Source organism: Haliotis cracherodii, unplaced genomic scaffold (assembly GCF_022045235.1).
Source record: "Haliotis cracherodii isolate W230 unplaced genomic scaffold, xgHalCrac1.p SCAF_6, whole genome shotgun sequence".
NCBI classification, from domain to species: Eukaryota; Metazoa; Mollusca; class Gastropoda; order Lepetellida; family Haliotidae; genus Haliotis; species Haliotis cracherodii.
In genome coordinates, this window is record NW_027266319.1 from 5,656,507 (window position 1) to 5,673,330 (window position 16,824).

The following is a 16,824-nucleotide window of genomic DNA, read 5'->3' on the forward strand; positions in this document are numbered from 1 at the left end:
CTTCAAAAGAAGGTAATTTTAAGAAAGGAGAACACTGAACGTTGAGAGAGCAGAATGAGACAAAATAGCAAAACACACATGGTGTTAATGCAGTTAACCTAGGTAGCAGAAACACTACTACATGACATGTGTTAATAAGATCATATTCAAGCTACGGTAACCATTACATTCATCGTCGGGAGGAAAAAAACAAGTTTGGAGAAGTATTGTTTCAAAATTGAAAATCATTTTTTTGAAATGATCATGGAACGAAATAGAGGCCGGCTGTATGTACTGGTCCTTGTCGTTGGTCTGGTGCATGTTTCAGAGGGTGTTACCTGTCCTACTGAGTGTTCTGTGTGTGAGAATGATCCTGGGACAGGGGACATCATAGCTGTAGAGTGTGCAGGTTACAGCCCCATGAACCTCGACATATCCATCAAAGTTGCTAAACTTTCAGATTTTGCATTGCGAAGCACGGAGGTGACTATGAACTACTTTCAAGGAAAACCAAATCTGGAATATGTTCGGATGAAAAACTTCGGAATTGAGACATTGGCTTCAGATGTGTTTACTGACACCACGGCTCTGAGAACGCTGGATCTGAGTGTGAATAACATGGTTACAATCACCACAACCACGTTCCTCAGTTCTCCATCTCTAACGGAACTAATCTTGGACAGCAATTCCATATCAACCATAGACGACACCGCGTTTAGCACCGTAAGTGGCTTACAGAGACTAAATTTGGCTAATAATAACATTTCGATCCTGAGTGATAATGCATTTTCTGGTTTAAGAAATCTGATAGAGCTGGATTTGTCGAACAATAAATTCACTTCTATCAATGGTGTTGCCTTGTCGTTGGCAAGCACTCTCGTGTCCCTGGATTTGTCGGGCAACTATCTCGTTTCTCTGGATACACTCCAGTTCAGCAACCTGGCCACTCTCTCTCTGCTCAGCATTCAGAAGAATGACATATCAAGCATTAGTGTTGATGCCTTCAATGGCACATCACTGGCATATCTGGACCTCTCAAACAACAATATTCAAGAAGTGCCCTTTGGTTCTCTAGCAGCGATCCAAGACACGATAAGAACTCTTAAATTGGCTGGTAATAGAATATCAAGCATTGCGGAATCCCGACTCACTGGGTACTCACTAGACCTTCTTGATATGAGCAACAACTCACTATCGTCACTGGGGCCCCTTGCGTTCGATGGCGCAGTCATCAACATCACAAACATTGAAGATAATAACATTGAATCCTTGCCAACTGATTTATCGACTTTCCTTTCTCAGTCGTCCAGTGTATATCTGTCTGGAAACCCCTGGCTGTGTGACTGTGATACAATGTGGCTGACCCAATCAGTTCGCGATGCGTCCAACAAGTTCCTGTCTGAGAATGCATCCGATCCAGCTTGTGCAAGTCCAACCCAGTATGTTGGTACCAGCCTACAGACAGCTGCCCGAGATCTGGAGGTGGAATGTTTGACTACAACAACAGTTGAGACCACGACATCACCGACCTGTCCTATTGAATGTTCGAGCTGTAAAACTGATCCAATATCTGGTCAGATTGTGAAGGTTGTTTGTTCTGGAATTTCACCTAGAGCCCTACCCAACACGCTGAAGGAAATGATCCTATCGGACTATCAAGTGCGATCCCCGACTCTTGACAGCAGCCTGTTTGCTGGCAAAGTCCTCTTGGAAAGAGTGGAACTCAAGAACTTTGGTATTGAATCCCTGGCATCTGACGTGTTTTCAGATAACACTAATTTGACTGTTTTACTTCTGGAGCAAAATCCCATGGCTGTTCTTACATCAAGCATGTTTGCAAGCGTTTCCAATTTACAAGAACTGTATTTGAAAAACAACAGCATCACATCTGTTCCCGATGACACCTTCTCCAGTTTAGGAGACTTGAAGAAAATGAGCCTTGCGGGAAACCAACTGAATACAGTATCTGAGAATGCATTCCGGCGTCTGAACAGTCTCCAGAGCCTGGACGTCTCTGGTAACCAACTTAGAAGTGTTAACCCAGCCTCTCTACAAAACATTGTCAGTGTGACAAGCCTCAATTTCAATGGCAACAACATAGCTTCACTGAACGTTGGTGACTTTGCAAATCTGGCAAATGTGCTGACTTTATATCTGTCCGAAAATGAAATTGCCGTGGTTGATGCAGACGTATTCAGGGGTATGCCATTAGAAGAACTAGACATGAACAATAATATTCTTTCTGCTGTACCATCTTCGGTTCAAGATGTGTCCTTCACCTTGAAGACCTTAAAACTGAGCAAGAATCGCATACAAAGTATTTCAGCTGGAGAGTTGGACAATCTGAATCTTGATCTACTTGATCTGAGCAACAACTCTTTAACATCGTTCGACACATCAATGATTGGAGGTTCCAATATAACTGTGACCAACCTTGAAGGTAATAACATTGAATCCTTGCCAACTGATTTATCGACTTTCCTTTCTCAGTCGTCCAGTGTATATCTGTCTGGAAACCCCTGGCTGTGTGACTGTGATACAATGTGGCTGACCCAATCAGTTCGCGATGCGTCCAACAAGTTCCTGTCTGAGAATGCATCCGATCCAGCTTGTGCAAGTCCAACCCAGTATGTTGGTACCAGCCTACAGACAGCTGCCCGAGATCTGGAGGTGGAATGTTTGACTACAACAACAGTTGAGACCACGACATCACCGACCTGTCCTATTGAATGTTCGAGCTGTAAAACTGATCCAATATCTGGTCAGATTGTGAAGGTTGTTTGTTCTGGAATTTCACCTAGAGCCCTACCCAACACGCTGAAGGAAATGATCCTATCGGACTATCAAGTGCGATCCCCGACTCTTGACAGCAGCCTGTTTGCTGGCAAAGTCCTCTTGGAAAGAGTGGAACTCAAGAACTTTGGTATTGAATCCCTGGCATCTGACGTGTTTTCAGATAACACTAATTTGACTGTTTTACTTCTGGAGCAAAATCCCATGGCTGTTCTTACATCAAGCATGTTTGCAAGCGTTTCCAATTTACAAGAACTGTATTTGAAAAACAACAGCATCACATCTGTTCCCGATGACACCTTCTCCAGTTTAGGAGACTTGAAGAAAATGAGCCTTGCGGGAAACCAACTGAATACAGTATCTGAGAATGCATTCCGGCGTCTGAACAGTCTCCAGAGCCTGGACGTCTCTGGTAACCAACTTAGAAGTGTTAACCCAGCCTCTCTACAAAACATTGTCAGTGTGACAAGCCTCAATTTCAATGGCAACAACATAGCTTCACTGAACGTTGGTGACTTTGCAAATCTGGCAAATGTGCTGACTTTATATCTGTCCGAAAATGAAATTGCCGTGGTTGATGCAGACGTATTCAGGGGTATGCCATTAGAAGAACTAGACATGAACAATAATATTCTTTCTGCTGTACCATCTTCGGTTCAAGATGTGTCCTTCACCTTGAAGACCTTAAAACTGAGCAAGAATCGCATACAAAGTATTTCAGCTGGAGAGTTGGACAATCTGAATCTTGATCTACTTGATCTGAGCAACAACTCTTTAACATCGTTCGACACATCAATGATTGGAGGTTCCAATATAACTGTGACCAACCTTGAAGGTAATAACATTGAATCCTTGCCAACTGATTTATCGACTTTCCTTTCTCAGTCGTCCAGTGTATATCTGTCTGGAAACCCCTGGCTGTGTGACTGTGATACAATGTGGCTGACCCAATCAGTTCGCGATGCGTCCAACAAGTTCCTGTCTGAGAATGCATCCGATCCAGCTTGTGCAAGTCCAACCCAGTATGTTGGTACCAGCCTACAGACAGCTGCCCGAGATCTGGAGGTGGAATGTTTGACTACAACAACAGTTGAGACCACGACATCACCGACCTGTCCTATTGAATGTTCGAGCTGTAAAACTGATCCAATATCTGGTCAGATTGTGAAGGTTGTTTGTTCTGGAATTTCACCTAGAGCCCTACCCAACACGCTGAAGGAAATGATCCTATCGGACTATCAAGTGCGATCCCCGACTCTTGACAGCAGCCTGTTTGCTGGCAAAGTCCTCTTGGAAAGAGTGGAACTCAAGAACTTTGGTATTGAATCCCTGGCATCTGACGTGTTTTCAGATAACACTAATTTGACTGTTTTACTTCTGGAGCAAAATCCCATGGCTGTTCTTACATCAAGCATGTTTGCAAGCGTTTCCAATTTACAAGAACTGTATTTGAAAAACAACAGCATCACATCTGTTCCCGATGACACCTTCTCCAGTTTAGGAGACTTGAAGAAAATGAGCCTTGCGGGAAACCAACTGAATACAGTATCTGAGAATGCATTCCGGCGTCTGAACAGTCTCCAGAGCCTGGACGTCTCTGGTAACCAACTTAGAAGTGTTAACCCAGCCTCTCTACAAAACATTGTCAGTGTGACAAGCCTCAATTTCAATGGCAACAACATAGCTTCACTGAACGTTGGTGACTTTGCAAATCTGGCAAATGTGCTGACTTTATATCTGTCCGAAAATGAAATTGCCGTGGTTGATGCAGACGTATTCAGGGGTATGCCATTAGAAGAACTAGACATGAACAATAATATTCTTTCTGCTGTACCATCTTCGGTTCAAGATGTGTCCTTCACCTTGAAGACCTTAAAACTGAGCAAGAATCGCATACAAAGTATTTCAGCTGGAGAGTTGGACAATCTGAATCTTGATCTACTTGATCTGAGCAACAACTCTTTAACATCGTTCGACACATCAATGATTGGAGGTTCCAATATAACTGTGACCAACCTTGAAGGTAATAACATTGAATCCTTGCCAACTGATTTATCGACTTTCCTTTCTCAGTCGTCCAGTGTATATCTGTCTGGAAACCCCTGGCTGTGTGACTGTGATACAATGTGGCTGACCCAATCAGTTCGCGATGCGTCCAACAAGTTCCTGTCTGAGAATGCATCCGATCCAGCTTGTGCAAGTCCAACCCAGTATGTTGGTACCAGCCTACAGACAGCTGCCCGAGATCTGGAGGTGGAATGTTTGACTACAACAACAGTTGAGACCACGACATCACCGACCTGTCCTATTGAATGTTCGAGCTGTAAAACTGATCCAATATCTGGTCAGATTGTGAAGGTTGTTTGTTCTGGAATTTCACCTAGAGCCCTACCCAACACGCTGAAGGAAATGATCCTATCGGACTATCAAGTGCGATCCCCGACTCTTGACAGCAGCCTGTTTGCTGGCAAAGTCCTCTTGGAAAGAGTGGAACTCAAGAACTTTGGTATTGAATCCCTGGCATCTGACGTGTTTTCAGATAACACTAATTTGACTGTTTTACTTCTGGAGCAAAATCCCATGTCAGTTCTTACATCAAGCATGTTTGCCAGCGTTTCCACTCTACAAGAACTGTATTTGAAAAACAACAGCATCACATCTGTTCCCGATGACACCTTCTCCAGTTTAGGAGACTTGAAGAAAATGAGCCTTGCGGGAAACCAACTGAATACAATATCTGAGAATGCATTCCGGCGTCTGAACAGTCTCCAGAGCCTGGACGTCTCTGGTAACCAACTTAGAAGTGTTAACCCAGCCTCTCTACAAAACATTGTCAGTGTGACAAGCCTCAATTTCAGTGGCAACAACATAGCTTCACTGAACGTTGGTGACTTTGCAAATCTGGCAAATGTGCTGACTTTATATCTGTCCGAAAATGAAATTGCCGTGGTTGATGCAGACGTATTCAGGGGTATGCCATTAGAAGAACTAGACATGAACAATAATATTCTTTCTGCTGTACCATCTTCGGTTCAAGATGTGTCCTTCACCTTGAAGACCTTAAAACTGAGCAAGAATCGCATACAAAGTATTTCAGTTGGAGAGTTGGACAATCTGAATCTTGATCTACTTGATCTGAGCAACAACTCTTTAACATCGTTCGACACATCAATGATTGGAGGTTCCAATATAACTGTGACCAACCTTGAAGGTAATAACATTGAATCCTTGCCAACTGATTTATCGACTTTCCTTTCTCAGTCGTCCAGTGTATATCTGTCTGGAAACCCCTGGCTGTGTGATTGTGAAAAGATATGGATGATTCAGTTAATACGTGATTTTCCTGGAAAATTCATAAGGTCAGAAAACACAACAGACCTTGTATGTTTTGCGCCATCATCATATTCATCTGTTAGTCTCGCTGCCGCTGCTACCAGTTTGGAAGTAGACTGCCTCACGACCACAACTACCCTCGCTCCATTGACATGCCCGTCTGAGTGTTCCGTCTGTAACAGAGACCCAGGAACAGGTGACATCATCAGCGTGGAATGCTCAGGCATACCGCCAATGGTAGTGCCAAACACGGTGCAGGAAATGACACTGTCTGATTACGTGATCCGAGGTGGAATAATGGATGGCAGTTTCTTGGCAGGCAAAGGAAACTTAAAGTCTGTTACACTTAAGAACTATGGAATAACGGAATTTGTTGCAGACACTTTCAAGGATAACCCTCTCATACAGAAACTCACTGTTAGTGATAGTGGTTTGGCAGTCGTACCGGACAATGTTTTCGAAAACATGACTTCATTACAACAATTGGGTATTACTGGAAATAGGTTGTCTGAAATATCCTTTAGCACGCTGACAGATCTGAGCAGTTTAATGTTTCTAGATCTCTCCAACAATTCCTTCACATCTTTTGATACAGCATCTATGGCCACTGCCACATCCCTAATTGGGTTGAGCCTTTCACAGAACAAACTCACGTCCCTAACGTCCCAAATGTTTAGCAGCCTTCAAAGATTACAGATGCTGATTTTGTTTGACAATCAAATATCACAAATATCTGACCTAACGTTTTTCAACACCTCATTAACACAGTTAAATCTCGGGAACAACCAGTTAACATACTTCCCATCAGGACCTTTGAATGCTGTTGGAAACAGTCTTCAGAATTTAGATCTCTCTGACAACAAGATATCTCTTCTTGAAAACTACATATGTCCTGGTTTGGTGTTTTCGGAACTGATCCTCGCGGGTAATCGTATATCGAGCATAGCTGATAATGCCTTTACGAACTGTTCAGCAGGAATCACAGATCTGGAAGCTAACAGTTTGACCACTGTACCACTTTCCTTCAAAGACTTTGTATTACAATGTGACAGAGTGTACATCAGTGAGAACCCCTGGGCGTGTGACTGCAACAGTGCTTGGTTTGCCGAGTTTATACGTGATATAGACAATGTGAAATATAAACGATTTGACGAAGCCCCCGATCCGGAGTGTGGATCCCCGTATGACTATGAACGCATCTATTTGAAGGATGCAGCAGGAAGACTTGCAGTACAATGCCTGTCAACAACTGTTCTCCCTTCCTCTGAATACACCACGCCTGATGTCTCTTTGAGTCCCTCGATGGTAATGACAGCATCAATTACTGAGTCGGTTACACATCTGATTATTACAAACACCGAATCTCTAATGATGTCACCTTTAACAGAGACTGCAGGAAGTCCAACTAATGTCTTGTTAATTACGGCTTCAACAGACACTTACAGAGGGGTCTCTCTAGGATCATCTAGTATGCAATCAACAGAAAATCCTTATGCCATGGACACATCATCAATACAACCGTCAGATGTTCTCCTGCGCACTTCAGAATCAACGTTTTTTTACGATTCATTTAACATTGGTACTGTGAGCACAGTAATCGATATTCCACAGACTGTTCCTCCATCTGATGCAACTCCACCACTTTCACAAGTCTACTCTCCAGGACCCTCTTATACTCTGGATACCTCTGTGGCAGTTCAGTCTTCAATGATGTCAGCTTATGCATCACAGACAAACACACCTGCCAGTAGCTCTGATATGTGCTCGAAGTTGGGTGCTTGTGTTGAGTCTTCCCAGTTCAGTGTCTCACCAAGCTACTCCCCTCCCTCTGTGACCGTTACAGAAATTTTGCCCGTGGAGAGCAGAACACAGTCAGATAGTGACAGTTCTTACCGACCATCTCTGATGCCATACAGTGATTCTAGCCAGATGATCCTCCCATCACAGTCAGCAAGTGACAGTCCAACATCTCGGATTTCACAAGCACCAAACAGTGATGTTTCATCTATGTATAATCCAAGTGATTCTAGCCAGATAATCCTCCCATCACAGTCGGCAAGTGACAGTCCAACATCTCAGATTTCACAAGCACCAAACAGTGATGTTTCATCTATGTATAATCCAAGTGATTCTAGCCAGATGTTCCTCCCATCACAGTCGGCAAGTGACAGTCCAACATCTCAGATTTCACAAGCACCAAACAGTGATGTTTCATCTATGTATAATCCAAGTGACTCTAGCCAGATAATCCTCCCATCACAGTCGGCAAGTGACAGTCCAACATCTCAGATTTCACAAGCACCAAACAGTGATGTTTCATCTATGTATAATCCAAGTGATTCTAGCCAGATGTTCCTCCCATCACAGTCGGCAAGTGACAGTCCAACATCTCAGATTTCACAAGCACCAAACAGTGATGTTTCATCTATGTATAATCCAAGTGACTCTAGCCAGATAATCCTCCCATCACAGTCGGCAAGTGACAGTCCAACATCTCAGATTTCACAAGCACCAAACAGTGATGTTTCATCTATGTATAATCCAAGTGATTCTAGCCAGATGTTCCTCCCATCACAGTCGGCAAGTGACAGTCCAACATCTCAGATTTCACAAGCACCAAACAGTGATGTTTCATCTATGTATAATCCAAGTGACTCTAGCCAGATGATCCTCCCATCACAGTCGGCAAGTGACAGTCCAACATCTCAGATTTCACAAGCACCAAACAGTGATGTTTCATCTATGTATAATCCAAGTGACTCTAGCCAGATGATCCTCCCATCACAGTCGGCAAGACTTAGCGACAGCCCAACATCTCAGATTTCACAAGCACCAAACAGTGATGTTTCATCTATGTATAATCCAAGTGACTCTAGTCAGATGATCCTCCCATCACAGACGGCAAGTGACAGTCCAACATCACAGATTTCACAAGCACCAAACAGTGATGTTTCATCTATGTATGATCCAAGTGACTCTAGCCAGATATTCCTCCAATCACAGTCGGCAAGTGACAGTCCAACATCTCAGATTTCACAAGCACCAAACAGTGATGTTTCATCTATGTATAATCCAAGTGACTCTAGCCAGATGATCCTCCCATCACAGTCGGCAAGTGACAGTCCAACATCTCAGATTTCACAAGCACCAAACAGTGATGTTTCATCTATGTATAATCCAAGTGGCTCTAGCCAGATGATCCTCCCATCACAGTCGGCAAGTGACAGTCCAACATCTCAGATTTCACAAGCACCAAACAGTTATGTTTCATCTATGTATAATCCAAGTGACTCTAGCCAGATGATCCTCCCATCACAGTCGGCAATTGACAGTCCAACATCTCAGATTTCACAAGCACCAAACAGTGATGTTTCATCTATGTATAATCCAAGTGAATCTAGCCAGATGATCCTCCCATCACAGTCGGCAAGTGACAGTCTTGCGACCGCTACATCGACAATACTTTCAATAACTCCAACTACAACAAATGCATTTGGTACAGACCCGTCTGCTTCAGTGTATAGTGTTGCACCAGATACAACACCAACCGACTCAACCACAACAGACTCTGGCACAACCAATACAACGGATACAGCAACTGGCACAACGACTGGTTCAACCACTACAACGGATACAGCAACTGATACAACCACTACAACGGATACAGCAACTGGTACAACCACTACAACGGATACAGCAACTGGTTCAACCACTACAACGGATACAGCAACTGATACAACCACTACAACGGATACAGCAACTGGTTCAACCACTACAACGGATACAGCAACTGGTTCAACCACTACATCGGATACAGCAACTGGTTCAACCACTACATCGGATACAGCAACTGGCACAACCACTACAACGGATACAGCAACTGGTTCAACCACTACATCGGACACAACAACTGGTTCAACCACTACAACGGATACAGCAACTGGTTCAACCACTACAACGGATACAGCAACTGGTTCAACCACTACCATGGACACAGCAACTGGTTCAACCACTACAACGGATACAGCAACTGGTTCAACCACTACAACGGATACAGCAACTGGTTCAACCACTACAACGGATACAGCAACTGGTTCAACCACTACAACGGACACAGCAACTGGTTCAACCACTACAACGGATACAGCAACTGGTTCAACCACTACAACGGATACAGCAACTGGTTCAACCACTACATCGGATACAGCAACTGGCACAACAGCTACAACGGACACAACAACTGGCGCAACCACTACAACGGATACATCAACTGGTATAACAACATCAACGAGTACAGCCACTGCGACGACTACGACAACTACAAGTGATACAACAACTGCGTCCACAGAGAAAACATCGAACAATCCAACTAATGAAGCGAGCGCGTCCAACAGCGACGCCGCCACCATTGCCGGTGCAGTGACGGGTACCGTGGCGCTCCTCGGTGCGTGTGGTGCTGTAATATGGAAGTTCAAACTGGTGGGTAAATTGTGCCCTAAATCCACCCCAACGACGTCAAGCATCCCTTCAGGACCCGCCCAGCCCCCAGCCACTACACAACCCCCGGCTGCCCAGTCGTCTGCTGCTAACAGTTCTGGCGGGAACAACAATGGCGGGCCTCGGAATAAACCAGCTAACAATGGCGACAAAGCGGAAGGCATGCCGGAAGTCCAGGTATAACCTTCATCCCAAACCTTTCTGATAGATATGTTTTATACATAAACTTTGGGTTTGACGTGGGTGAGATGCAACAAAAACACTTGGATATAATGAAATCAGTTTTAATCAGTTGTATGAGGCGTCGTTTGATATTATTATTGTGTGGCGTCATTGGTCACGTTTGTTATAACTAGCATATTCTTGGCTTATAATCTATCTCGTTATGCCCAGTTTTGATAGACAACACGCAATAAGAATAATCGCTGATGTTATTTAGTCAGGGCTTTAGCCTCATTTTAATCATAATTTATAAATCAATGTTCCCGTAATCTGGTGTATTATTACAATTTGGTGTTTATCAATATGCTGGTGCCATGCACTTATGTCCGTCCAAAGTACTGTAAATCTTGAAATTAATGCGTCTCTCTTATTTCCGCTATCCACAGTGTGCAGTGAGGCCGTCTTTTTGTCGATATCATTTTGGAGACATAAATCCGATGTTTAGTTAATGCGAACAAAGACCACTCGCATTCATTTTTCGTATTTAATTCACTCTCGCGTTAATTTCAAGATTTACGGTATTTAATTGTGTTAAGAACAGACTATTGTCTATTGTTATACGAACGAGTCTACTCCGAACACAGCAACAGAGACTGTTTTATTGAAAGTATATTTATTTCTCAGTTGTTGTTTTTACAAGAACTTCATGTTTTTATAGAGGTGTTGTTTTGAAAAGTATCACAATTCTTGTTATGAATTTCATGTATTCCTATCTTAGTTATATCAGTAACCCTCTTCGAGTTTGTTTTCCGAAATTCAATTATGGCTTACGTAACTTTTTTTTTACAAAGCTTCATCCTGTGATGCTAGTGGTTGGTTGTATAGAAAATCAAACAAATACTATAATACTATATATCGTCAACAAAATGGCCATTATGTACATGGCCCAGCCTGCGTATGTGATATTTTGAGTGATGTAATTGTTTCTTTGGTGTTAATTATGTGCAGCGAAACCCTGTTTATACGGACGGTACCGTTCACAGTTAAGAGAAGCAATTTCTTTATTCCCGGATCATTAGTACGGATGAAAGTCCTCTATGTAGACGTTGACAGCCGAATTTTTCAGGAATACTAGATTTCCGGATTAACGAGGTTTAGCTGTTCGTGTTTTCTCGACCGGTGTTGAAATTCCTAGTCGTGAAGCTACCGCCTCTTTCATTATATGTAGCAAGCCATTGATCAAGTTTCGTATATAAATGATGTAATCACAAAAAAGGGGAGGTGGAGGTAGCCCAGTGGTTCAAGCGTTCGCTCGTCACGCCGAAGACCCGGGGTCGATTTCCCACATGGGTACAATGTGTGGAGCCCATTTCTGGTGTCCCCCGACGTGATGTTGCTGGAATATTGCTAAAAGCGGCGTAAAACCCTACTCACTCACTCATCACAAGAGGGAGCGTTATGGAAAAACAACAACACACCACCCCCAAGCCACACCCCTCCCATTGGAAACCTATACAATAACCATGAAAACTTAAGGGAAAAGAAAGTATATCGAGTTAGTTTTTTATGCAATTGAAAATTAAAATAATTGTTGTTAAATTTGATCATTTCTATTTAACCATCACTCAATTCCTGCAACAGTTTGTAAAAAGTGATTTGTAGCTGGGTAAGTTTGTGTAAAATTAAATTGGTTCAATTTGTCGTAAGTTTTTACCGACAAAATAGCCAATGTATTGATTTACAAAGACAGATATCTAAGATACCCATCAGCTGTTGTGTTTAAGGCAACTTTTTTTGTTTATTTTCTTAAAGTTTTAAATCAAATTATATTTTTAAAAATAAAACCATGTGGAAGTGTTCTTTGAGTGCTGACAAAGCGCCAGTACAGTATTTAAATATACTATAAAATATAAACTCAAGATATTTTCATTTGAATGCAGATGATAATATCAACTGAGAGGTATGGTTCTTTTGCTCTTCTGTTTAGATTTGAAATTTCAAGATTTTGAATATTTGATATGTATTTCAATATACACGTATAGTCATTGTAGGTATACTGACAGTGAACCCCACGCAATCTGGACGATACGCGGCGTGAGGATGGCAGCATCTGTAGCGTCCCTACAGTCTAGAAACGGAGTGTCCTGATTAACGGGGTTTCTGTGTTGTTTACCTGTATTTGTCTCCTATATTTGTTTACCTATATTTCTGTTGTTCGCCTGTGATAACCGCAACCTGTGATAAACTGTTCCTATATATGCATGTACTTACATCATTTTAACTTTCGTTTTTTCCTATGGAACAATGTTCTGCTTTTGCAGGATACCTTGATTAGAAAGAAGACAAAGACATTTTTAGCGGAATTTCAAATTATAAGCCATTTAACTGTTTTCAAGTTTGTGATTCGACATTTACGTTTTTTTAGATATTTGAATTTATCTTTCATGAAAAGATGGACATTATTCTTGGGAAGTAAATGAAATTCGTTTACCACTTGTTATTGACAAAATCCAAATTCGGATTAAATATTTAGTGTCAGTATATAAATAGCTTGATGGCAATGTTTGGTTTGGTGTTTGGTGTGTTTTTGTATTTACCGAAGCGTTGGTCTCTCGTTGCCTGGGTGATTGACGACGAACATGTCGGCAATATTTGTCTGAGCTTTCAACATCTACAAGTGCTCTTTAAAGTTTGAGGCTGCTAAAATCGATAATGTGTACGAACATTAATTGTCTATATCAACCTATCATAATGGTACACGCAATAAATACAATATCGACCCGAAGATCGAGTGACCCCGATGAATATGCATGAGTGGGATAATCCAGGGTGAAGGGTAGGACACTAGGTACGTGTGAGTTGTGGCACAGCAACCATCATTCAAGTGATTAAATAGGGGTCAATGTTCAGTGCACGAATAATCAGTGTGCGAAATAGCCGCTTGCCCGCTATAGTTTGCCTAGCAAAATATTGGTCGGACAAAACATTATACAATGTCCCTACCCCTACTGGCTACTGACATTTTAACGGTTATGTTTGTTTGTGAGTGAGTGTGTGAGTGACTATGGTTTTACGCCGCTTTTAGCAATATTCCAGCAATATCACGGCGGGGGACAGCAGAAATGGGCTTCACACATTGTACCCATGTCGGGGATCGAACCCGGGTCTTCGGCGTGACGAGCGAACGCCTTAACCACTAGGCTAACCGACTGTTCCTTATGCGGCATGGTATCTCAGTGAGCTAGCACTATAAATCGGCATCAGTCCGGACTAGTACAAGCAGCCACACAAACACACACATGTACATGCATGTCGCTATATAAGTGCAATAATCTTGGACGCGACGTTAAACCCTATTTCATCTCACCTCACACGTTTCTGAGGCCACGTCATTTAAGGGATAAGAATGGATCAACAAGGAGCAGGCTCCGTTCTGCTGGTCTCGGCGACATACAATACGTCCACAGCCGACAATGATGGCGATACATTGGCGAACATGATGGCTCCACCCCTTGCCATATGGACCCGTGAAGATCCGGGGTAGACTGTCTTCAGCAACCCATGCTTGCCGTAAAAGCCGACTATGCTTGTCGTATATGCGACTAACAGGATCGGGTGGTCAGGCTCGCCGACTTGGTTGATCCAATTGCGTGGATCGATGTTCATGATGTAGATCACTGGATTGTCCGGTCCAGACTCGATTATTTACAGACCGCCGTCATATAGCTGGAATATTGCTGAGTGCGGCGTAAAACAACATACAAACAAAAACCCTTGCCATATGATCTTGGGACTCTCATCGAGGAGTGGAACGTAAGCTGTGATTATGAACACGGTAAGGAGTACGAGGAGTGGTATGTGCCAATGTTTTGAACAACATTTTATGGTCGCTTCTGTCACATATCGATGTTCTCGTTGTTCAATTAAGAAGCAAGGCAGATTACATTGCTATAATATCGTATATATCTTCCCACCTAAAGAAACACAAAAAAACACTTTCCAATTCTGACAACGCCAATCCAGTTGTGACCCAATCTCACCTGACATACTGTGTCCTGTTTACTAAGATAAAACAGTCAATCAGATCATCCAAAAACACAAAACTCACCCAATCCCATCATCTAACAACACAAAACTCACCCAATCCCATCATCTAACAACACAAAAGTAACCCAATCCCATTATCTAACAACACAACACTCACCCAATCCCATCATCTAACAACTCAAAACTCACCCAATCCCATCATCTCACAACACAAAAGTAACCCAATCCCATCATCTAACAACACAAAACTCACCCAATCCCATCATCTAACAACACAAAACTCACCCAATCCCATCATCTAACAACACAAAACTCACCCAATCCCATCATCTCACAACACAAAAGTAACCCAATCCCATCATCTAACAACACAAAACTCACCCAATCCCATCATCTAACAACACAAAACTCACCCAATCCCATCATCTAACTACACAAAACTCACCCAATCCCATCATCTTACAACACAAAACTCACCCCATCCAATCATCTAACAAGACAAAACTCACCCAATCCCATCATCTTACAACACAAAACTCACCCAATCCCATCATCTAACAACACAAAACTCACCCAATCCCATCATCTTACAACACAAAACTCACCAAATTCCATAATCTAATAACACAAAACTCACCCAATCCCAACATCTAACAACACAAAAGTAACCCAATCCCATCATCTAACAACACAAAACTCACCCAATTCCACCATGGGCAAAAACACAGTGGGTAATGATATTACAAAGTGTATTAGGAGGCAATACAATGGGCCATATACGTGGCGGCAGCAATGACAAGTGTTTGTGACGGGTGTCGAATGATGATCAATGGTAAAACATACTTAGTTTTTACGGGCGTCTAGACTTCACCAATAATGCCAGATGGAAGGGCGGCTTTATAAATGTGGGCCCGCAGGCCGCGTTTCAGCAGACACAACATAGTCCTGATTGTATTCACTTGACATAGGACGTGGTTGGTTGGTTGGTTGCTTAACGCCGCACTCAGCAATATTCCAGCTGTATGACGGCGGTCTGTAAATAATCGAGTCTGGGCCAGACAATCCAGTGATTGACATCATGAACATCGATCCACGCAAATGGGATCGTTGACATGCATCAACTAAGTCAGCGAGCCTGACCACCCGATCCCGTTAGTCGCCTTTTACGACAAGCATAGTCACCTCTTATGGCAAGCATGGGTTGCTGAAGACCTATTCTACCCCGGATCTTCACGGGTCTTGACATATGAGGAATTTAAAGCCATCAGTGGATGTATTCCTGAGCATACCTGGTATATATTGTATATTTCGCTATGATGTAACTCAACATTGCTAAGGGCCTATCGTAGTAATCATATATACTTTCATTGTCAGCCTCCGTTTCCTGTATACGATTTGGTTGGTTGGTTTGTTGTTTAACGGCGCACTCAGCAATATTCCACCTATATGACGGTGGTCTGTAAATAATCGAGTCAGGACCAGACAATCCAATGATTAATATCATGAGCATAGATCCACGCAATTGGGATCAACCAAGTCAGCGAGCCTGACCACCTGATCCCGTTAGTCGCCTCTTACGACAAGCATAGTCGCCTTTTAGACCTATTCTACCCCGGTCCTGTATAAGAGAAATGTTATTTGTCATAAAACAACAACATATTTATGTCTTATTGTTGATATAAATGCGTTGTTTAATAATGCGAGCAAAGACCACTCGCATTTTTCGCATTTAATTCACGCTCGCGTTAATTTCAAGATTTACAGTATATACGAACACAATACTTTTAGAAACGTCGGCGGGATATGAGTGAGTGAGTGAGTTGGGTTTAACGCCGCTTTTAACAGTATTCCAGCTATATCACGGCGTGTCAGCTTAATGTGGGAGGAAATCCCGAAGTGGTGCAGGTCTCAGACGTTTACCACTTCGGTGAAACCCACGAGCACGGGTATGGTGCTGACAAACCTAGAAACATACTCGGGGCGAACCGGGATTCGAACCCACAATCATAGGTT

General features: G+C 42.7%; 1 protein-coding gene across 1 annotated transcript; it reads left to right on the plus strand.

Moving 5' to 3' along the window:
- Positions 1-243: 243 nt before the first annotated feature.
- On the plus strand, positions 244-10,898 carry LOC139445444 (serine-rich adhesin for platelets-like). The gene is made up of 3 exons (XM_071226591.1): positions 244-8,375; positions 8,580-9,023; positions 9,129-10,898. Exons 1-3 carry the CDS (start codon positions 244-246, stop codon positions 10,783-10,785), a joined length of 10,233 nt encoding a protein of 3,410 aa, XP_071082692.1. The 3' UTR covers positions 10,786-10,898.
- The last annotated feature ends 5,926 nt before the right edge of the window (positions 10,899-16,824 follow it).

What these genes read in the sequence shown, in the direction of transcription:
- LOC139445444 (XM_071226591.1), top strand. Translation starts at nt 244, where the DNA reads ATGGAACGAAATAGAGGCCGGCTGTATGTACTGGTCCTTGTCGTTGGT. An exon ending in CTCCCATCACAGTCGGCAAG is followed by an intron (nt 8,376 to 8,579) that starts TGACAGTCCAAC and finishes CCCATCACAGTC; the next exon opens with GGCAAGTGACAGTCCAACAT. An exon ending in ACGGCAAGTGACAGTCCAAC is followed by an intron (nt 9,024 to 9,128) that starts ATCACAGATTTC and finishes TGACAGTCCAAC; the next exon opens with ATCTCAGATTTCACAAGCAC.